Source organism: Lepidochelys kempii, chromosome 9 (assembly GCF_965140265.1).
Source record: "Lepidochelys kempii isolate rLepKem1 chromosome 9, rLepKem1.hap2, whole genome shotgun sequence".
NCBI classification, from domain to species: Eukaryota; Metazoa; Chordata; order Testudines; family Cheloniidae; genus Lepidochelys; species Lepidochelys kempii.
The window spans coordinates 39,441,161-39,466,068 of NC_133264.1; the positions used below are offsets into that span (position 1 = coordinate 39,441,161).

General features: G+C 40.2%; 1 protein-coding gene across 1 annotated transcript in view; it reads right to left on the bottom strand.

Annotated features, from left to right (window-relative positions):
• PXYLP1 (2-phosphoxylose phosphatase 1) overlaps window positions 1-24,908 on the bottom strand; it is a 102,481-nt gene that overhangs the window by 55,001 nt on the left and 22,572 nt on the right. Inside the window, exon 2 of the mRNA XM_073359962.1 lies at window positions 14,637-14,768. Within this exon, the coding sequence (XP_073216063.1) occupies window positions 14,637-14,715 (79 nt within the window). The 5' untranslated portion in view covers window positions 14,716-14,768. The remainder of the gene's footprint in view (window positions 1-14,636; window positions 14,769-24,908) is intronic.

A 24,908-nucleotide genomic window follows, 5' to 3' on the forward strand; every position in this document is an offset into this window, starting at 1 on the left:
ACAGTACTTGTATGAGGTGAACTGAAAAATACTATTTCTTTTGTTTATCATTTTTACAATGCAAATATTTGTAATAAAAATAATATACAATGAGCACCTTACACGTTGTATCCTGTGTTGTAATTGAAATCAATATATTTGAAAATATAGAAAATATCCACAAATTTTTAATAAATTTTAATTGGCATTCTACTGTTTAACAATGCATTAGAACTGCAATTAATCACAATTTTTTTATCACAATTAATTTTTTGAGTTAATAGCATGAGTTAACTGTGATTAATCGACAGCCCTAAACAAAACTAATGAGCTCCCAGTATACCATTCACAAGACATATGGATGCATGTAGAAAGTGAGGAAATTTCCATTGAAATTCTGAGACCTCACCCATTCATTAAACATACAGTTGCATGATTTAACAAAGTGGAATGGAATTTAAGTTTTCTAAAGAAAGGGACTGTGGAACAGATGCTGCTCAGGTTTCTACTGATAGACTTTAGAGTGTCAAATAAGGTTTTAAAAAAACAAGACTTCCCCCAGGCTATCGTGTCCCCACTTCCCTCCAAAAAAGGGGGGAAGGAAGGTCAGGAGTTCCCTTCCTACCCTGTGCTATTGCTTTTCTTTACAGTTTAGCATTAGCACACATGGAAGCAATCCCACCTTTAACAACACTGTGACACTTCAAACTCCACTTAGATGTTAGTTTTAATACTGCCTTGTCACTATTATTGCCATAACCAGAACAGGGTCATCAGTACGGCACTTCAACTGAGGAGGCCTCTAATTTGGAACTTTACTGAATTATGGTACGTGAAATGCAACTTTGAAAGTTAGTAAACACAAAACCAACTTCCTCGATCATGTGGGGCAGACATTTTACCTTCCATTTGCTCCAGACACCCATCTTCTCTGCATGCAGCCACAGCTAGGTTGCTTTCATTATGGCCCTATCTATGTCAGATACTGAGGAAGACACAGATGCTGCATGGCCCACGTAAGAAAAAAGAAATAGAGCACTGCATGCCACCTGCATGCAGGTGGCATTGCAGTCCCGCTAGCCTCACCATCTCCAACCAAGATTTCTGAGGATTGCTTTACTATTTCCAGATGTGTTATCTGGAAACTTTGCAATAGTTCAATGAAGTAAACAAAATCATACGTGGCTGGCCATTGTGCAGTTGGCACGCAGAGGCAAGGTTCTACACTGATGACATTACTTTTACCAAAGTGCAACAGGGAAGGCATAACAGTGTTATGTTTTGAGACTGAGTTAAATTAAATCTGTTAAACTGTATAATGGAGGCTTGAATTTCATCACAGTACGCCAATATGGCTCCGGAACACTTTTATAGATTTTTTTTTTAATTGGCATAACAGCAAGGATATGTGGCATTGCTTAGAGAACTTTCAGCATTTCTGACTTGTCAAAAATAAAACCACCTTACTGGTTGTAAACATTTTCAAATTCTATAGAAGACAAAATGTAATCCTGCCCTTTGAAAGCATTATTAAAATCAATGTATTGTTTGTGCTATGGGTGATCTAGTAATAAGATGTGAACACGATTGCTTACATACAGTAAAACAGACATGTTATTTTCCTACCCGCAGGGGCTTGTTTGAGATCCTTGGACGAAAGGTGGTATGTAGAGTGCAATGTAATCTTGTAAATTGTATAATTTTTACCAGTTTATCTAGAATGCTGTCATAGCACATCAGACTGTGAACTAATTAGGACTGAACCCTAAAGTCTGCCAAACTCAACTCAGGATGAAAGGTATAGAGACTGAATAATGTACTTACTGATGGTAAAATGAAGTATGCTTGACAGATTCTTGACAAAAGAAACTAGTACAAGTTAACTGTAACAAACACCACAAACATGGACACCAATTGCTGTAAGTATCTAGTGTAAGAGAAGAAAACTGGGAAAGAAGCATGGCCTTAAGAACAGAGACATGAAATGTATGTGCTCTGTGTTCTAGTTTTCTTTGTCTTCATCTGTGGCACAGGTGAAAGTGTGCAGCAGTTCCTTGTGCCTGAATTGTTCTTTTTCTTTCAAAAAAAAAAAAAAAAATCTCAGAAACCTTTATCATTTCCCTCTGCATTTCCAGAAACAATTTTTCTCTTTTTCTTTCCCTTCAAATTGGTCAAGTGACTGGCGAATTATGATACCAGACATCTTGTTCTTCTGCTTTTCAATGTTTGTAATTCAGCAGTGGCCATTGAAATGAGAGGGTTAACAGGCATATTAATGATAGTTAATCCTTGGAATGTGGTAAAGGTAACATTTTCTGTTCATTTTTTAATTCCAAAGCTTTCTTACAAGAGACAAAATGCTAAGGATATAAACCTACATTTTCTTCCAAAGTATATACTGCTACATAAAATTGGCAGGTTTTCCCTCTTGTGCTTGACCATCTGCTATCCTGAACTAATCTTTCGTTTCTTTTATTTTATCCTTGCACTGTCAGCGATACTGAGTAATGCCCTGCTTAGCAAAGTGTTCACAAAACCAGTTATTCCAAATTACAGAGCTTAGCTGCGCCTATCTCACAGTTGGTCATAATGGCCACTAGGACATGGATGTTTGCCTCAGACTAGCAAGGAGCACATGCCCAAGAGGACATTGCTGAAAAGTCATCTTACAGCAATACTACAATGGAGAAGTTTACGCTGAGGAAGCACACAATATTAAATGTACAGGTAAGTGTCTTTTGAACTTTGGAGAAGTAGAGCTCAAAAACTCCACCAGACAGGCACCTACGCAGTGACTTGTGCACTGTGGGAGCAGAATTTGCTCCACTGGGACTTTTATACTAACATGTGCACCTACGCTGGCACTGAAGTAGCAGAGAGTGGCACAGAGAAAGTCGACAAAGGTTAGCCTCGCTTGTCTGCTCCAAACAGTGGTGTGCGCATCTGTGCATTGTGAATGCTGGGGGTCCAAAACAACAGTTGGCACACTGAATTCCTCCAAATGAAAATGGGAAGATTTCAAAACACTAATTTTACCCGTGACAGATATAGCAATGTCCTGCCACATCCTTAGGAGACTTTATTGAATGATTTTTTTTTTTAAAGTAACTTCAGGAAAAGGGATTCCATTAAAACGTAAGTGATCAAAACCTGCCTGAAGGGAAAGCATTAAAATCCACAGAATCAGCATGGAAGCAACTTAAGAAATCTTATTAGTCAGCAAAGATATGCAAACCCTGGAATACAAGAAAGGGTTAGGAAAAACTCCTGCATTATTAAATGACATGATACTTTAGTCTGAATAAACTATTACCTCTTTTCAAAAAATGGAAACCAGCACAACTGAGGATAATGGAACAGAACAGACTGATGGCTAAAATGTAAGATGAAGATTAAGAGGGCTAAGAAGAAACCTGAACAGCTAGCCAAAGAAAAAGGAATTTTAAGTGTATCAGAAATAAAAGCTTGCAGGACCACCTATACATCTACTAAAGCGCCAGGGTTGTAAGAAGGGGGCAATTGAGAAGAATAAAGGAAAATTCAGGAAAGATACACGATGACCTATTTACATTCTTCATCACAGAGAATGATTAAGAGATACCTATGCCAGAGCTATTCTTCATTGAAGGGTAAGGCACAGCCAGAGACAAAAAGTTCCAAGCAGAAGACCAATGAACTATTATGAGAAATTAGATTGCAATTAATAACCGGGACTAGATGGTATTCATTTTGAAAGCTCTGAACTAAAATGAAATGGGCAAGACTAATGCATTCTGAATTAATTGTGAGCACTCAGGAAAATGATCAAGCATGACTAAACGGCTCCAACAAAGCATCAGCCTAAAAAACAAGAGGCTGTATTAAAAGGGGGCAGAGTACAACAGAGATGTAAAATGTCACTATGAAAGCTAAAGGTACTTTCTTACCTTGAACACTGTATTTAGTTTTGATCATAGCATCTCAGTAAAATCCAGCATAAAAAGAAGAGTCTACAAGAAGGCAACAAATAGAGGTCTGGGTGGGGGCAATAGGAGAACTTTCATCCGACAATGATTTAAGAAGCTACAAGGGGCTAGACTCAAGTCTTGGTGCACCACCCCAGCAGCAGAAAGCCTGCCAGGAGCAGGATGGTGGAATTAAAGCACCCAAACTCCCCACCACTGAGTGGCACACAAACAGCCAGCACAACCCAAAAAGAGTGGCAGTATTGGCTCCAAAATACCTCCCTCTTGGTAACCCTCAGAGGTGTGGTGGCTCCTATTCAGCCACAGTTCTAACTTAAAAGCTGAACTACCATGGAAATCCCAAGGAAGAATCACAATGCAAACACTGCACTAAGAGGCATATCTGCCATGGGACTTAAGGGGCCTGGCTGGCTCAAGTTGGTGAAGTTTGCACCTCCCTGAAAGCAGAAAGCTAAATTTAATCCTAGGGCTACATAGTTTGGAAAGAAAGATATGATAAATAGATAGACAATAATAAATCGATGCCAATCAAGCCCTGCCTACTTATTCTTTCCTGTAAACAAAAACAAGATGGGCTTTGGAATGAAAAGGCGATAATTTAAAATGGATATTGGTATGCAAACCCCATGTTTACGCAATACATAAACTCTGGAACCAACTTCCACAAGATATTGAGTCATGTAGCATAGAAGATAAAAAGATACTGGAATCAGAAATGCATCTTTAATTCCCTGAAAAGCAGCATGACTCAGAGCAACAGTCAATCAATGGATGAAAAGGAGTTTTTGTAGGTGGCTGGCTGGTTGAATAACTGCTGAATTACCTATGTTGGTAAGGATATATTAGGAAAGAAAGGACTAACACATTTTCAAAGTGAAGAAATCTAGTTTATACATTCAAAGGTGAGCAGAATTTAAAATCAAGTACATATGCAGAATATAAAATTAATAGTTACATTTCTAAAACAGCTAATTTCAGAGGGTGAAATCCTGCCTCCAATGACGTTAAACTCCCTTCAACTTCAATGGGGAGAGGATTTCACTCAGAGTCTTTTGAATAGACTTGACAGGGTACAACTTCACAGGCAAAGTAATAACCAAACACGCAGGTATTCTACAAAACTCCACTTTGATGCCTTAGTTATTAGAAACAAAACCAAGAATTAGATACCAAGGTTAATTGGACACGGAAAGACTCATAAAGGTGGGAACTCCTAGCAAATATAGTTTGGTTCCAGTTTTATCCAAAACCATTTGCTTGGTTGAATCACAGTAGTTTGAACTTCTTTTACTATTTATCCAAAATTCAAACCAAGAATTAAACTGGAATTAGGGTGCATTTATTAGGGTTCCACCTTTTTTAATTTGGAAGCAGGAATTCGTTTTTTATTTTGATGGAATTATATTAATAAAGATGACTATTACAATTACAAGGCTTAAATATAATTGTTAATTACATGTAACACTTTTTGCACATTCAGTCACCAGATTCAAGCCTGCTTGTATGAGATAGCTATTTGTTACCAACACTCTTGATTTTCCATTCTCATTTCCCTCCTGCTATAATTTGGTCTGAGTGATGTCTTAAGATTTTTAGAAACCTAGCTATTGATTTAGAATTAGTTTTTGCCAAATATTAAGCTTGCACGCTCTCGCTCTGTCTCCCCCCGCCCCATATATATACATACGCTCATCTTTAATCATGTTTTAACCTGACTCTCACAATCTGTGTTTAGAGCTCAGCAAACCATCACAGACGGGGTCAAAACATAGGATTAAACTGAGTTTACAAACAGTTCTGTGGCCTAGAAAATACTTTTTTCACAGTTTTCCATATTAACTGACCAAATCCTGTTTAAACCAAGTCAGCCTGAGCTGTGGTAAAGCAGAGTTTTTAAAATGGTTCCTCCAACATACTCAATTGTGGTCTTTGTGGAAAGAAGCAGGAGCTGCCATCCATCCCTATGCATTCATTGTGCCTTTTTCTCTTAAAGACTCAATTTCTTGAAAATGTAACAGATTCTGTCACACACACTTACCTCTGCCTCTGTTTAATGGATAATATATTGTACCATAAACTTTAGGTGGTGTGATTTAAAAACATATAGTATTTTAATATATAAACCACACATGAAGAATCATTACTATTGTTCATTCTCTTGATTCAAAGTACAAAGTTCTGGGTGTTTGGTTTTGTGCTTTATTTTTCTTTGCTATTACGGTACTAAGATGAACAATCAGAGACATTCACTATGCCAAGGTTTAGCTTACTAATTTGTATTAATTTGATAGCAAGTTGAAAGAGAAAAAAAATTCTGTCTTTGTTTTAATTTGATTTTCTTTGGATACAGATGACAACCATAACAAACAAAACAAATGTATTTGCACTACAGAAGATAATTCTAAAGTTAAGCTGCATTCAAAGTTGCTATATTCTCAATATAGTTAACCTGGTGAACGTCAAAGTGTGTTTGTGTACTTGATTTCCCTTTCTCACTAAAAGCATAAAGTAATTTTCCTTGAAATTGTCAATTTAAGAAGTTGCATGTTTATTATGCAGCAGCAAGGAATTCTCTTAATTATGGAAGATTTATGCTAATTGAAAACCATAAAACTAGTTATCATTTAACAAATTATTCCATTACTGTATGGAATGTTGTTCTGCATCCAATTATTTCAGAGTATTTAAAATGCAACTACTTCACCTTGGAAATAAGAGTCTATTAACAGAACTAAATAGACAACTCTGGGAAGGATGGATGCTGTGGGTTTCAGGGAAGTCAGTTATCTCAACCAAAACAAAGCAATGATACAACTTACATAATGCAGTCCCTAAAAACTGTTAACTGTTACCTAAAATTGCTTTTCAGTTTCCTACATAAACCTCCATGGTGTTGATAGAGAAAATTACCAACCTGAAATTCTGCTTCTCTAAAGTAGAACTGCAAGGCTTCAAGAAAGCCTTTACATGGCCAACCAAGTTGTAATAGTGACAAATCAGAAAGCTATTTAGGGATGGTCCTTTGGATAACAGCCCAGCAAACTGGCGTTAAATGAAGCAAGAAGTTGGGTGGTCTTTCAAGGGCATTAGTTCACTTAATAGATCTGTGAAGTGTGTCTCTACATTGAACATATGAGGAAGAGGAACCGTGTGAGTATGAAAAGAATATAGGCAGAACAATAAACCCATTAATGTGGGAGTCCAGTGCCTCACTACAGGAGAATCTTGTATGTCTCTTTAGGACCACCCCACATGGCTAAACCAGAAGCAGAAAACAATGCAAAACAGGAAGGCAAAAGTACCAAAGTGGAGTCAAAGGAGGTGCTCCAAAACACAACCAGAATGACTACTGTGCCACACACACAGGCACTGAAGCACCGATGTAAGTGCCCAAGCAGTAACAAAAAAACCCCAATTCTCAATTACTAAGGCAGGTGCTGATGCGCCACAAAAACTAGGTGGGACAATCAAGGCCCACGTTAAACACAAAGAAACAAGCACTCTACCAATACAGCATCAAAGCAGTAAAATGAAGGGGCAGATGCCAAAGCAAAACAGCAAAACAGGTCTGAAGCACTTCCCAGAATGCCAAAGCACCCAAGCAAAAGGGTCTCACAAAATCAGTTTTTTTAAAAAAGTACATGGAACCTGCCCAGAAGGATAAAAGAAGTGCCTAAAACAGTCTGGGGAGAAGGGCCAGAGCAGCAACTGGAAAAGGCAGCTCCTCCAGGGAGTTGCTTGCTGATTACGGAAGAAAAGCGTTTAGGCTCAGCATGTGGTTCCCGGCCACCAGCAAGAATAGCTAGAGCACTCTCCACCAATCACCCCAGAGGCATCATGCGAAGGGGGGCACACAGGGCCATGTGCCCCCGCCCTGCACTTTCTGTCTTCCATTTAGCACAGATGTTCTAACTCGGGGGCATGGCCCGGCGCACCCCACAATTTGATGGGAGCCACTCAGGCCTGTGGCAGCCATAAGGCAGACAAAAACAGTATACAAAGAGGCAAAAAAGGATATCATGGCTATTTAGAAACATAATGTTATATAGAAATAAATATATAATCACTATTTACATGTGTAACATTACTGTACTCAGATATATTTGCAACAGGGCAACAGCTCACATTTACCAATAAACTTTAATTGTCAACAGCTGCATACTGTTTGAGATTTAGCCTACCACATAATAATTCAGGGTTGTAAGATCTGCTAGTTGAAAATATGCTGTGGTATCTGGCAGTCAGAGACAATTAGCTCAAGTAGAATTTTGTTTTAAAGCAGCACTTACTTTTCTATACTATTTAAAAATGTAAAGCATACATCAATTCAGAGGCACCATCTGTTCAAGGAAACCTTGCTTTATAGCTGAGCTGATTTGAGTTTAATGTTCTACTGTTTGTCAGTAGATCAGCCAACTGAAACTGAGAACATATCTGGTTCCTAATCCTTTACTTCAAACACTAGACCACACAATCAATAAAGTAAATTATTTAAAAAATGTCCAGAACTCCCTCTGAAACTAGTCTTTTAAAAAGTTTTATATTATATACTTAAGCAAAATACTACAGAAAAATGCTGTAAATACTCTGTGCACTTACTAGAAAAAGTAAATAAAAGAAAAAGTTATCCATGAACAAACCCCCTGCCACATATATCAAGGGGAGGAAAATAGAAAGAGGAGTTATGGACATAAATAGATGCCCATTACTTGAAAACATTACTCAGGATATTTACTAGTTGTACAAATTGGGGGCCTGTCCACCTGCTGCAATTCACTTCAGAGCCATCATGCATTTCAGCAGTTGAAGTCCTAAGCACTAATTTAGCTGAAGTTGCTAGGGCAGGGATTGAAAGTAGAGTCTGAAGCTTTGCCCCCAATTTCACAATCCACGTGAAGCAGACAAATCAGGAGCCCATCTCCTCCCACTCTACTGTGAATATAAGAATGGCCACACTGGATCAGACTAATGGTCCATCAAGCCCAGTATCCTGTCTTTCAACAGTGGCCACTGCCAGGTACTTCAGAGGGAATGAACAGAACAGGCAATCATCGAGTGATCCATCCTCTGTTGTCCACTCCCAGCTTCTGGCAAACAGAGGCTAGGGACACAGATGGGATTGCATTCCTGACCATCCTGGCTAATACCATTAATAGGCCTATCCTCCTTGAACTTATCTAGTTCTTTTTTGAACCCCATTATAATTTTGACCTTCACAACATCCCTTGGAAACAAGTTCCACAGGTTGACTGTGCATTGTGTGAAGAAGCACTTTATTTTGTTTGTTTAAAACCTGCTGCGTATTAATTTCATAGGCTGACCCCTGGTTCTTGTGTCATATGAAAGAGTAAATAACATTTCCTTATTCACTTTCTCCACACCAGTCAAGATTTTATAGACCTCTATCATAACACCTCTTGTCTTCTCTTTTCCACCCTGAAAGTCCCAGTCTTTTTTAATCTCTCCTCATACGAAGGCTGTTTCAAATCCTAATCATTTTTGTTGCCCTTCTCTGTACCTTTTCCATTTCTAATATATATGTTTTGAGATGGGGCGACCAGATCTGCATGCAGTATTCAAGATATACATAGATACCTAGATATTAATGTCAGAAGGGACCATTATGATCATCTAGTCTGACCTCCTGCACAATGCAGGCCACAGAATCTCACCCACCCACTCCTGAAATAAACCTCTCACCTATGTCTGAGCTTACTGAAGTCCTCAAATCATGGTTTGAAGACTTCAAGGAGCAGAGAATCCTCCAGCAAGTGACCCATGCCCCATGCTACAGAGGAAGGCGAAAAACCTCCAGGGCCTCTTCCAATCTGCCCTGGAGGAAAATTCCTTCCCGACCCCAAATATGGCGATCAGCTGAACCCTGAGCATATGGGCAAGATTCACCAGCCAGATACCCAGGAAAGAAAAGGATATGGCCTTACCATGGATTTATATAGAGGCAATATGACATTTTCCTAATGGTTCTTATCAGTGTTAGCTTTTTTGACTGACTGCTGTACACTGAGCAGATATTTTAAAAGAACTATCTACAATGATTCCAAGAGCTCACTCCTGAGCAGTAACAACTAATTTAGACCCCATTATTTTGTATGTATACAGAAGAACTTCAGAGCTACAAACACCACTGGTCTGACCCAATATGGCCATTCTTATGTTCAAAAGGAGTACAATGAAGTTAGGTGAAACACTGCCTTATGGTGGCCTGTTGGGACTAGTAACAAATGCCACTTCACCTCGATTGGTCCCTTGAAATGTGTTAACAACTTATGATAAACAATCTGTTCCACCTTACATTCAGCAGTGACATTAAGTTTCCCAGACCTGGAGAAGAGTGCTGTCTAAGCTTGAAAGCTTGTCTCTCTCACCAAACAGAAGTTGGTCCAATAAAAGATATTACCTCACCTATCTTGTCCCACTAATACACCATTTAGTAATAGATTCACAGATTTATATTAGTATGAAGCATTCATTTCCACTCTTAACATTTCATGAGATATCTGGCTTCAAATGCATCTCTGGCTCCTCTAACTTATCATGGTTTGGGTATTTTTCCAGGTCTAAATATTCTAAGTCCCAGTCCACTGTAATTACCACTCCATGATTTGAAACCAAAACATAAGGAAATGAAATTAAATTTGCTTAAGACAGCTTGGAAAAACAAAGTTTGGAAACTAAGTTTTGCAGTCTAATAAAACAGAAAATGAGCATGTTACACTCAGATGAAAAAGCATTATATCTAAAATATATCAAACCTGAAAGAGATTATTTTACAACCATTTTGCATAAAAGTGGGAACCAAGCATACTGTGAGGAACGTATCTCTTCTAAAGGTGATGGTGAGCTATGTTTCACTGACATCATAAGAGACACTGTACTGTATGAAGTAATATTAGAATAACTGATGAATTTTTGAGGGAGGAAGTCTGAAAGAGGATTTATTGCAACAAGACAATGACCAAAACAAGCATCAAAATGAACACAAGTCTTTGGAGGGGGGGACCTGAATGACACAAACTTAAGTATTTCATGCCATAATCACAGTAATCTGATTTGAACACAACAGAAATAATTTAGGTGTAATGAAAAAAAATTAAGAAAAGCTATAATACCGAAGAAAATGAAGCAGCATCCCAGGACTGCATAGTGGACAACTGCAAGGAGCTGTGTTAAGCTATTATGAAGCATGTAAGTAACATTTCAAAGAGACTTCAGTGTGTAATAAAAGATAAGATGGATACATACACTAACTAGAATGACTGAAAAAAATCCCTCTTCCTGATTTACCTAGTCCACGGTGATTTACCGTCCACTGATTTACCTAGTCCACGGTAATTTATGGCTCATGGGGGCTTGACACTTTTGAATCCTCGCTCCCCATTATAAAGTCTTCTGCTGTGTGTCATGGAATACTGGGTAAGATAAACGTTCCTTTCAAAACATTTGATTACTGTGAACTTAAGTTTCTTATACGGGAGATCATTTTCCTGGTGATAGTGACTTGCTTGCTGAGCGAGTGGGCCTCAGGCTTGGTCCACTCTATGAAATTAGGTCGATGTACGGTCAACCTAATTATGTCAACCTAATTATGTCAGTGTACACACTACAGCTTTGCTCCTGCCGACGTAAGTGCCCTACTACACTGACATAACAACTCCACCTCCACGAGAGGCACAGAGCTTATGTCTATGTAGTTAGGGCGACAGAGTGTCTGTGTAGACACTGGTCATTTACATGGAGTTGTTGGTGTCATTCTTGTCAATTTCAAGGCTCCATTCTGGAGCCACAAAATTGACAAGAAAGTCAGACTGTCAGTGCAGGGTGGGTGGGGGAGAGCTCTAACTAGAGCCTTGGTGCTGCCTGGAGGCTACCAGCTCCCTAATGGGAGCCCGGGAGCTGCCTAGACTCTGGGCACGAAGCTCCCCGCTGGGAGCCCGGGGGGACAGCCAGGGTCTCAGCAGCAGGGAGCCGAGAGCCAGAGGACGGGGGAGTGCAGCCCTGCGCCTATGGGGGTGCCCAGGTTCTCAGCCCCACACATTGCCCCTCTTAAGTTGGTGGAAGCACTCCTAGTGCTTCTACCACACCACCCACAGAAGGAGGGCAGTGTCTACATGAACCACTGCACTAATCGCTGAGGTGGTTGTACGTTGACCTAACATAGGTCAACTTAAGTTTCTAGCGTAGACATGCCCTCAGACTTTAGTACCTGACTGACTGTATATCAAATTTGAAAAAGATAAATTGGTACTACAGACTCATTTAAGATTCCTCTCCAAGCTTTTCTTGGAGTTCCGCCTTAAGGAGAACAACATCCTGCCAACATTTTTTCCAAGCTGCATGATCATCTGAGCCAGGCCTTTCTTGACACACTCAATGTGAACAGGTCCTTGAAGCAGAATCTGGAGCTGACAAAAGATCTTAGGAACTCCACCCAACTTTCTGTTTGACACCAATTTGTTAGGCACTGCTGTTACCATGAGGACCATGTTTAAATAGACTTCCAGTTGCATTTCCTCTTGTTATCTGGCTGGCCTGAAGCTAAAAGGCCACCTTCATCAAAGGCAAGGCTGCCACTTCCACAAGCTTACTAAGAATTCTTGCTTAGATTTAACCTCTCTGTACTCCAGAATATTTCCATGATAAAGGGAGCTCACCTCTCCCATCTCCAAAAAAGTCCTGTTTGTTTCAGAAATGTCATTTCTTTTAATTTTGGCTAAACCTTTCAGCTAATTGAAGCTGTTATTTGTTTCAATATTGGCAGCTTATCTGATTGAGTTTTAGTCCGTTTGGTACCTGCTGGATGGTCTTTTAGTCCTCTTTATATAAAAACTCTGATTTTATTCCACTGTCAGTGCCACCCTTGATTGCTGCAGCCTACTTTCCTTTTGAAACATCCTTCTGTCTTCTTACTCTCCAGGTGTTGTGCGAAAATGGTTTCTTTAAAGAAGTGAAAATTACTTACCTGCCTTTTTGAAGACATTTCACAGGATTCTCACTCACCTACACACATCCTCTCTGAGTAAGGATTCTTCTTTATGGGGTATCTATTTTTGGTATCACACTCATTTTTACATTTGAGGTAATATTTTTCTGTCTCAAATTTTAACTGGCCTCTCTCTAGGACTATCACCTCCCACACAGAAACTTAAGGCAGAGGCACGTATAGCCGTAAGGCATGGCATGCAGCAGACCTTCAGTGTGCCTGGCTCACATCCTACCCAATAAGGGCAAATTCTCTAAGAGGATTTTTTTGTTTTTTTTGGTGAGCCATAGGTTTTTGGATTACATTTTGCAGAAGAGTAGTTAATGCAAAAATGCAGTGTGAAAACTCTGTGCCTGAAAAACCAGTTAAATATTATTCAAGATATGATACATTTTAAATGCAAGGTACAGTAGAGCCTCAGAGTTATGAACTGACCAGTCAACCACACACACATCATTTGGAACTGGAAGTACGCAACCAAACAGCAGCAGAGACCAAAAAAAAAAAAAAAAAAAGCAAATACTGTACAGTACCGTGTTAAACATAGATCACTAAAAAAATAAAGTTTAAAAAAAGATTTGACAAGGGAAGGAAACAGTTTCTGTGCACATTTCATTTAAATTAAGATGGTTAAAAGCAGCATTTTTCTTTTGCATAGTAAAGTTTCAAAGCTGTATTAAGTCAATGTTCAGTTGTAAACTTCTGAAAGAACAGCCATAACGTTTTGTTCAACGTTATGAACATTTCAGAGTTATGAACAACCTCCATTCCTGAAGAGTTCGTAACTCTGAGGTTCTACTATACATCTTTATAGGTGTTATTTTGGCTGCTAAACAGAGCACATTTTACTCCATGGATGTGAAAGAAATAGAGAATTACAATGAAAATTTGATAAAATTAAATACAAGGGCTGAAGAGTTCAAGTATTTCCTAACTAAACTACACACATCCAGTGTAGGAGAAGACATTTCCCTAAATTCTGTCTATACTTTTCTTCTTACCTTCAGTCAACACCTATTTATTTTTGTTCATAATAGTAGAAAGATTAGGTTTGTGCATAGGCCTCACCTTCACTAGGAAATTTCATTTGTAAAGCTGATTTTTGAGTTAGCTGACACAGTGCTGCCTGGAGACAAGGACAAGTCATGCTTAGCACTGTATCTGCTAGTTTTGGGTAAACCTTACTGGAACTACCCATGACTAGCTGACAGAACATGAAACATGGATTTGCCTTTTTCTACATCAATCAGTCGCTTGTGGTGAGCATTGTGTCAGCTAACTCAATTGTCAAGAGTTTTGTTAAAACTCGGTTAAATTTCCTTGTGCAGATAAGACGAAAGAAGGGAAGAGTCTCAGCGCTCAGTACTGTCAGAGCAATACACTGGATTCTGTCTTGCTTGCTCCAATATAAAACAAATTAATGTTTTTACCTACATCAGCTTTGCATAACTTGATCTTTTGTCAAATTGTCCTGATTTTATAATATAGTGTGCAATGTACCATTTCACTATTTTTATTCTTAAATTTTACCTTCTAAAAGGAAATTTAAAAGAAAAAAATATGTACATTTATATAAAAAACACAAATGCTTAAGAAAGGACACAAAAGGCTTTTTTTAAAGGAAAAAACCTAACACATTTGGCTACACTATGGGCATATTGTAGGCAAAAACAAAAGGAGGTTTTACTTACAGAATTGTAGGCTGAGGCTCAAAAAGGCTAATAAGGCTGCCAAAGCCAGCAAGATCAGAAAACGATTTCGGAAAAGCATTATTAGTCGTTCTGCTTTCTCTTCATGGTTTCATCTCCATACATGAACACTTCCTGTGAACGAAACAGACAAGCATATATTTAACAAGTGGAAGCTTACAGCTACCCTGAAATAAATCCAAGTATAATTTTGGTAGGAGTACAAGAGAGACATGAGGTTATTTCTTGTATGCAAGTTTCAGAGATGCAGAACCTGGATCAAGATACAGGTTTCAGAGTAACAGCCATGTTAGTCTGTATTCGCAAAAAGAAAAGGAGTACTTGTGGCACCTTAGAGACTAATCAATTTATTTGAGCATAAGCTTTCGTGAGCTACAGCTCACTTCATCGGATGCATACTGTGGAAAATACAGAAGATGTTTTATACACACAAACCATGAAAAAATGGGTGTTTATCACTACAAAAGGTTTTCTCTCCCCGACCCCACTCTCCTGCTGGTAATAGAACGCTTCAAGTCTCTTCCTTGCCTCTCAGGCCAGTGTATCAAACTGAGCAAATTTTGCAACAAAGTAATTTTTTTCTCTCCAGTCTCTAACAATTATCTTGTAGCGCCAGGGCCAGCCCTAGACATTTTGGTACCCTATGCAGTGCCCCCGCAGGGGGTTGGTGGCCCCAGGACTCCGCGGGGGGGCTGGCTTGGGGGCCAGAGGGGAAACCTCCCCCCAGCACAAGCCGGTGGAGCGGAGAGGGTTGTGGCCGGGTCACTCCACTTCCTGATGCCCAGTGAATGCACCCCACACTCACGGGGTGGTTGAAAGTGGAGTGACCAGGCCCCAACCCGCTCCGCTCCTCTGGCTCGGGACTTGGAGGGCAAAGGGGAACCGCCCTCCACCACTCATCAGCGGCGCAGAGCAGGCTAGGGCTGGGTCGCTCCATTTCCCGCTGCCCGGTGAGTGCAGGGCACCCTGACCCCTGCTGCAGTCCCCCGGGACATTGCTCAGGGGAAGGGGTGGAGCAGGGGCGGGGCTGGTGTGGAGCAGGGGTGGGAAGAGGTGGGGCTGGGGTGGAGCAGGGGCGGGGGCCATGGGGAAGAGGCAGAGCAGGGGCAGAGGCAGCTTTCCTGGGTGGCTCAGCTGGTCGGGGGATCGGGCTGGCCGCTGGAGCAGCACGCAGCTGTGTAGGGCACCAGGAAAATTGGGGCAATTTGGTGCCCCAAGTTTCCTCGTGCCCTACACAGCTGTGTACTTTGCATATGGGTAAGGACAGCCCTGTGTAGCGCTCTGCTATTTTGTGGGCTGGTTCCCAGTCTTAACAACTCTAAAATTCCTTTAATTAAAGCAGTCTCTCCCTACCCTCCTGAAAAATACAGGTCAGGAAACCAACATACTTGCCTAATGACTCCTAAAAGCAACCCTTATTTACCTTGCCAGGAATGTTCTAACTATCGTATACTCTGTATCTGAACTGTTAAAGAGACAGGTTAAGAATTACTCCCTCTAGGGGACAGCACTATTGTTAAATAAATTATAGGAATCTTAGGTTAGAGAATAAAGATTCAGAGGAGGAGTTACGACTAGAGCTGTGCGTAAAACAGAAATTCTAGTTATGACAATTGACTTTCTTGTGTTGACTGCAAGATGCAGGAATTTCGTTGGTCTTGAAAGAAATATTTTGTGATTCCCCATCTCCTTTGATTTGAGGTCTGTTTACAGCAGCACAAAAGTGCATGGGGGTTCCCAATCTCAAAAGTGTCAGATTATTATTTTCACAGATTAAGGAGAAAATCCTTGAAAACACTCTTCAGTGTCATGAAACAGTGAATTTACTATATATTAGTAAATTCTTTCTACTGGTTCCTGTCTTGATCTGTTAAGTCAGAGCAAAATTTATGGACCTGTATGCAGCATTCCCTAAGAGCTGTGATGAATGTATGAGACAAAGATGTTCATCTATATCAAGGCAGCACTGGTTCTGTCCTGATGGGCCTTTTAATCTTTGTGTATCATTTTCAAAGCAGCACCACTGTAGCCCTCTGGGTTGTTTCTTGGGTGTCAAACAGTGTTAAAGGCAACTTAACCAATTAAACTGGCAAAAGGAAAGAAACACAAGGGCAACATCAAGAAGATTACATAATTACTCAATGGGGCTAGCACACAGCACGATGGAACATATATTTATGAGGAGATAAATCAAGAGAATGAAAAAGTAGATGTCTAGTCCGGAATGGAGGAGCCCATTTATTAATTAGAACTTACACTGGGGTGCATGATACTGGTGCACAAGAAATCTGCACTGTTTACCTGAGGCCTTCTGGATGGAATTCAAAGTGCTGGTATTCACCTTTAAAGTCCTAAATGGGCCACATTTCTGGAGCGACCACCTCTTCCCTCAAATCATTATTCCCACAGCAGTAGTCAGTGAATGTGCAGAAAGGGGATGGACTGGTGGCAGGGGTTACCAGCTTGGAAATGCACTTCCCCACTTAGACCCCCAGAGCCTTGATTTGTTAAACTTTTAGACACACTGAAAAGCTTATAATTTCCCTTGAGATTAGGACAGGATAGGGTATTTGTTAACATGGTATAATTAGACTGTGGGGATGAATTAACTACCTCTAAAAATTTTAATCTAACAGTAGATTTAAGCAGCCTCATGTAATTTTGATTATTATGAGCTTTAAGTATTGTAATGGGGACCTGTGCTTTTCTGGTAATAATTAATCGGATTTCTCAGTACATAAAGCTAGGAGGTATAAGTCTTTGCAAGACTGTATCTCTCTCTCTGTCTCAAAGGATACTGACTGTATTGGGAGAACTGGCTTTCCATTTTGTTATACTAATTTCCAAGAGACTATAAAGAACTGAGGGTTCTGAGAAACTAGAAACCAATGCCTGTTGCTATACTTTTTCAAAATGCCACCAGTGCCATAGTTGGTATGGGAACACAGTAAGAAATGCATGGCAGAAATGAGACAGTATAAGTGGGAAGGAAGGCCTGTAGTTTAAAGGGCCCTTTTAACTTTCCAGAATAGCAGCTCTCACTGTAACTAGTGTAATCTCTTAACGAGAGGTGTGCCAGTCCACTGACTGATGCTAAACTGAGCTGTGAAGGCGAAAAAGAGAGACATACGGATGGATGATTACAAACCACCAGGAGAGAAAGAAGCAGCTAAGTTAAACAGATGGAAGGACAGAAGGAAAACTACAGGAAAAGCAAAATTAAACGTACAGGGGAGGAAAAGGTAAAATATATGAGGAAGAAAAATCTCAAGAATTAATACCAAACTCCCTCACCTCAATATCATTAGTGAATAATATTGGTATATAATGCAATATGCCACAAAAAGTGGAGAGACAGAAGCGTAGAGAAAGTACGGAGAACAGATGCCTTACATTAGCCGGGATATTTATGGAAGATGTTTAATTAGCTTAAACTTTCATTCTTCTTGCAATTAAGATTTAATGTTTAGACTAAGTAGTTCAGAAATTGTAAATAAGAAAGCAAGATTCTTTTTTAAATTATACATGTTTTGGCATGCTAGCGAATTATAATCATTATGTTATGATTGATTTGTGACAGTCCCTGTAGAGCAACTGTGTTCAATAAATGGTCTGCCAATGAAATTCGTTATCAGCTCTCACTTGATATCAAGTATCATGGGATCAGATGCACATATACAGTACTGTGAAATGAAACAACAGGTTTAAAATACTGACAAGTGTGGTATTCAAGAGAAAAACAGCACTAAGACTGCAAACATTAAGTAGAAGCAAATACAATCAATAAGAATAGATGTTGGTTATAGTGGCTGGACATTCAACTGGCAACTTTGAGAAGTATATGCTAATTGAGTAGTACATAAAAAGAGGGAGCTTAGAAAGTGTAAACTAAGGGCAGGAAAATTAATTCCCCCCAAAAATCAAAACCCCTCCGTTTTGTGTGATCAAAAAAAGATGAGGAGAAGAACACATAGTCAATGTGCTTTTGGTGTTAGGCCTTGTCTACACTACAAAATTAAGCTGACCTAAGTTAAGTCGATGTACAGCCACCAGAGTAATTCCTGCAGTGCTTCATGTCCACACTATGCCCCCGTCGGTCATGCGCATCCTCACCAGGAGCACTTCTACAGACTTAACTGTCTAGGGCACTGACAGCTGGAGCCCCTCCACCATGGGGTTAACAGCCAGAGCTGTTGGCCCTTGGGAAAGGGGGGCTCCAGCTGTGAGCCTCACATGGGGCTGACAGCGCGGGCTGTTGGCCCCAGGGTGGGGAGGCAACAGCTGTGAGCCCTGCACAGGGCTGACAGCCAACAGGCAATGTAGGTAATGCAATGTCTACATCAGTGGTGGGCAACCTGTGGCCCGTCAGGATAATCTGCTGGCAGGTCACAAGACAGTGTTTACATTGACCGTCTACAGGCATGGCCACCTGCAACTCCCAGGGGCAGCCGTTTGCTGTTCCCAGTCAATGGGAGCTGCGGGAAGTGGCGCGGGCTGCAGGAACATGCTGAGCACCACTTCCCCCAGCTTCCATTGGCCAGGAACGGCGAACCTCAGCCAATGGGAGCTGCAGGCGGCTATGCCTGTGGACAGTCAATGTAAACACAGTTTTGGGGCCCAACAGCAAATTACCCTGACAGGCCACGCGTTGCCCACCACTGGTCTACACAGACACTGTGTCACCCTAACTACATTTATCTAACCACCACGCCTTTTGCCGAGGTGGAGTTATTAGGTCGATGTAGTGGGAGACTTGCATTGGTGGGAGCAACATTGTAATGTACACACTTACAGATTGAGGTCAACGTAGGCTGCCTTATGTGGACCTAACTCTGTGGTGTAGACCAAGCCTTAGAAATACACTGTTACAGAATTAGAGATATTGCTGCAGAATTAAAGCTCACAGTATTACAGAGCAGCTGCTGTTTGGATGACATTTGGAGTATATTGATCTTTATTTACTTGATGGGTGGTTCAGAGTGCAGGTCATGTCCTAGCCTCACTGTCTCCACCTGAAAGCTCTCAGTACCGGAAGGCCAATTTTATCACCAACAATTGACATAACATTGGCTCTATTTGTTGGCTCATGATCCTCCAGGCTTTGACACTCTTGTTCTAAAAGATGAATAAATACTGTACTGCTAGAAACGCAGTCCACACTCAGCATTCTCAGCACTGGCATTCTATCAGCAGGTTAATAAATTGGTATAAATCACAGCATTTATTGCACATAACTGATGATATAGATATTCAGCTCAAGAAATAATGTTAGTCTGGATAAAGAAATTCTGCTGAACCACAAACTTCATTCAGACATTATTAATTGTAAGACATACAAAATCAACCTAGAATTTAAAAATGAATGATGTAATACCTCCTATAACCAAATGTAGCTAATAATTAAAAGAAAAGCTATTCGGACACCTAATACAGTATATGTCCTTGCTATATGATTTTTTTTTATTTTCCTCCCTTTTAAATTGTGTCCAATATTTATTATAACAAATCACAAAGGCAGAAGATTACTGATCTAGTTTAAAGTATCCCCACTGTCACCTACTCAAGCACAAAGATTTCAGTATGTATTCACTTGAGCTGTGCAACTTCTTGCATATTCACTCAAGGCTGAAAAAAAGGTACTGTTATTAACAGACAGGAGAGAGGGAGTCAGGAGACCTGGGATCCATTCCTGCCTCTACCAGGCTTCTTCTGGGTTCTTGGGCTGGTCAAGGCTTCTTTCTACATCAGTTTCCTCAACTGCAGAAGTGGATACCTACTTGACAGAAACGTTGTATGACTGAATTTGTGAATGTTTACAAATCACTGCAAGGTCTTCTCAGGTTTATGTAAGAAAGGTGGTTTTTATTAGTATTTCACACAATGTACTGAAAATATATCCATACCACCAAGGACTTTAAAAGTTCTTGAGAAATTAGACTTGTCCAACCCCTCCAAAATAATCATTACCTTTCTGTACATCTGTGCCACTTGACTAATAACATTACCTCTAAATTAGTTGCATCCATCTAGGACGTAAACCTACCATCTTACTTAGCGTGTAAGCACATTATTTCACTGAATCACCATGACAGCTGAATGAATTTACTTGATTAAAATAGCATGTATCCATAATAATCAATACTACTCTTCAAAGTCTGCTTCCATACAATTACTATACTTATCTCGTATGCCAGATCCAGCAACATCACATCAAAATGACAGAAACTGCTAAGATACAAGTGAGTGACAGTGGTCATTATGAAATGGAGAAGGAAACAGTCACAGTTGTAAGGAAGAAAGCTTCAAAGTCTATAACTGAATGATTGCCAAAGACAGACACAATAACCATACTGTGCTATCAGGCTCTGCAGTAGCAAGACCAGTCTGGAAATTGAGGCAAGACGGCCTGGAAACAAAAAAAAGATATGGGCTGGTGCAGGGTGACATTCATGCATTAATTTGGGGAAGTTATTGAAGAATTTAGGCCGCCCACTGACTAGTCCCATATCCACTACTGACAGTTCTCTCTATTTGAGAGCTTTCAATTGCTTTTGATCTGTCTTGTATCCTTTCATTGCATAGTAAGGATTTTTTTTCCTGCATGCAAGCCTTGTTTTGAAGGTAACTGAACAGAAAGTGATAGCAGCAGATGTGATTATGAAAATTTTTGTTCTATTTTCAGTTTCCATATTCAGACTTGAATTGTTAGAAGTACTGTACTTTTGAAGGGTCTATTTTAAAGAAGGAAAAGAACACTGAGTGAAGATCTTTGAAATCAAATATATAAAACTGCATACAGTAAGCGTCTCTCTCTAAAAGAACACAGATACCTTATTAATGCCTCACAAACAGGACCAAATTCAGAAAGTTATATAGTAGCTTACATGATTCTATTTCGGTGAGTGAGGGAGGATAAATGCTTCTTCACTTAGTGAAATACCTACAAGAAGAAATCTGTGATTCCCCACTTCTTTTTGGCTAGGCAGACCACATTAGTGTTATCTACATTCATCAGGACATCTTTGGGTAGCACCAAAACGCAAAATAACTCCAGTTTAAGGTCCTAAAAAAGATGTCCAATTATAAGAAGGGCGCTGACTGTGACACTGTACCACATATTCATCATAGTGGTATCACTATGATATGATTATGACATTGTTATGGTGCATCTTGTACAAAATGTGTCATGTGAGGTATCTGTGAAAAGCAATGATTTGCTGAATATGATTATCCTATATGTGTGCATGTATAATTTTTGTATCTGAAGTTATGAATATTAATTATGTACCTGTATTTCAAATGTGCTTACTCTGGGTAACACCCACAACTAGTCTTTCAGGTACAACAATGAAGAAGCTAGACTGTTTTTGCTGATGACCATCAGCACTGACAGTGGACCATGGAAGAGCTTAGCCTTCCTGTGAACACTTCAGACAGCCTATGGATAATGGCTGCTATGACTCAGCAAGGCATGCAAAGCTATGTGACCAGATCACATGACACTGAACTCTATTTTGGTACCTGTATTCTTCCACAAACTGGGCTGGGAACTTAGCTTGAAACAAAGGGTTCCTGCCATAGGGAGATGCTATATAAGGTGGGGAGTAACATCATGATTGGTCTTCACTCCCCCACAACTCAACACCTGAAAGAACATCTGGAAGACAAAGGACTTGGAACGGGGGAGGGGGACCCAAACTGCAAGGCAGATGCAGCTTGTGCCTCAAGAATCTGTAAGCCTGCTTGTATCATCGGACAGGGTGAGATGTGGCTGATACAAATCCTATCTAGTATGTTAGGTTTAGTTTGCGGTTTTGTTTATTTACTAGGTAATCTGCTTTGATCTGTTTGCTATCACTTATAATCACTTAAAATCTATCTTTCTGTAGTTAAACTTATTTTATGTTTTCCCTTAACCAGTGTTTTCTGAATGAAATGTCTGGGAAAATCTCAGCTTGGTAAACAAAAGCTATCGCATATCTTCGCCACATCAAGGAGGGAGTGGGGTGGTGAATCCCACTGCAGTGCAAGATGGTATAATTCTGGGTTTATACTCCAGTAAGGATGCAAGGCTGGGGAATTGGCTGGTGCTCTGTTGTAAATCAGTAAGTGGCTTAGGTAGAGCACTCAGATAACTGAGCTGGGTGTGTGGTGCCACCTGCTCTCATGTTGGGTGATAATAGGGCCTTGAGAGGCTGGCTGGTACACCAGCCAAGCACGTGGGAAAGCCCAACCCAGCTGAAGCATTAGGGGGCAGAGTGGTTCCCACTGCCTCCCAGACTGCACCCCGGGGATGACAACCCATCACACTGACTACTAAGCAGTATTCTTTTTAACTACTAATACCCATCAGTCTGTTGTGCATTCAGATCTCAGCAAAGATGACCAGCAGACATCTTTCCTTACACACAAAATAAAGGTAAAGGGAGGACTCATTAAGTATATAAAATAAGGGATGTTGGCAGCTCGTAGGTGGAGTAGCCCAAAACGTTTTCTTTACCCTTTGACTTTGTCCAGGGACACATTCCTACAGAGGATAGGGAATAACAGTTGTATTCACGTGGATATGGCCAGATTCATCATTGCTCAAGTAAGGCAGCAAAGAAAGAAAGAGTGACACTGAGCAGAAATGATTCAGAAGACACCAAAGATGTTGACAGCTTTGACTGGTCACTGCTGCACTTAATTAAGTAAATGCTAACTCCCCCGCACTCCACCTCCCTCCTTCCCCTCCCCTTCCCTCTCCCCTCCCCGATATCAACCACAGCTGGTGTCCTTTCAATATTCCACTGGAACTTCAGCATCTTAAAGTGGATACACTATTCCTGGTACATCAGGCAATACTGCAGGTGCACTTTGACTGACATCCCAGGAACATCATGCAGCAACAAAACAATTAGCCTTAATATTATTAATCTCAACTATGAATGATCCTTATCCTCATGCAGAGAGGATTATACAATCAGTCTCATATCTCTTCACTGGTTCTCTTAAACAATGCCGAGCAGTTCACTTTAAATAAAATAATTCTCCATTCACAACAGGTTGTTCCACTTCCTAGACATATATTTTCCTCATGTAAGACAATCTGCCCATCACTGTATAAAATTATACCCACTTGCCTCACTCAACTTATCCTATCCTCCTTTGTGAAAAGCAGAAGGCTTCGAAATTGACTTGGCTCTACTGAAGAGTCTGTCAAACTAACCAACACAATCTCTCATCTCTTTAAATCAATTATATGGAATCCAGAAAAGTTATACAAAAAATGAGCTTCCCGAGGCCTGCCCCCCGTTCATTCCATCCTTCCTCCCCTCCATCGCTTGCTCTCCTCCACCCCCGCTCACATGCTCATTTTCGCTACAAGGCCCAAACAGACATATTTATTGTTTTGACAGATATAATATACTAATTTCAGGTTTTATTTGTTACAGGATGCTAGAGCTGGCAGCAAAATAGTCAAAAAGGTTAGTAGTTTTTTTTTAAATGAAATCTCACGAAGGTTTTCACGATTCTCTCCCTCTCCTCTTCCCATTTTTTCTAACCAGCTCCATGTTTTTTTGTTCACTCCAGTTATTGTAATTTTATGTGTGGAATTAGGACCACACATTATCACAGCTACAGTGGGTCCATTAAAGGCCCACTACTGAAGCCCAAATACAAATCCATAGAGCACAACCACAGAAATGCACACCTGTCCATATACCTATATAAATAAATCTGTGGCAACTGACTCCCACACCTACATGCAGATACACACGTGTATTCATGTATACACATCTAGCATGTACTAACACACATACTTCCACATTATTTATTATTACAATTGTTTAGTGCCTAGAGACCCCAACTAAGATCAGGGCTCCAGGGTGGTAGGTGCTGGACATTCACATAAAAAGAGAGAGTCTGCCACAAAGTTTATAATGTAGCGTCTAGGTGGGGAGAAATGTATGATACATTGGCCCTTCTGCAATTACTAGTCACCAACATTCACTTTTTAAGAAATAATACATTTCTTTTAGAGTTCCCTTCTCTTTTAAAGACTTGTTATGAAATTAATTCACATATTTTAGGTCATCAATTTTTTTGTGCGCAAGCCAGCAAAAGGAATAAAAGCCAAAGAGTTAGGCTGCAAATTTTATTCACACAGACATATACACATGCAGCAATACACGCACCTCCCTACACAAAGGCACACAGTCTCTTACACACATACAATGCATGCATGTACACACTTGCCTACACAGAGACACC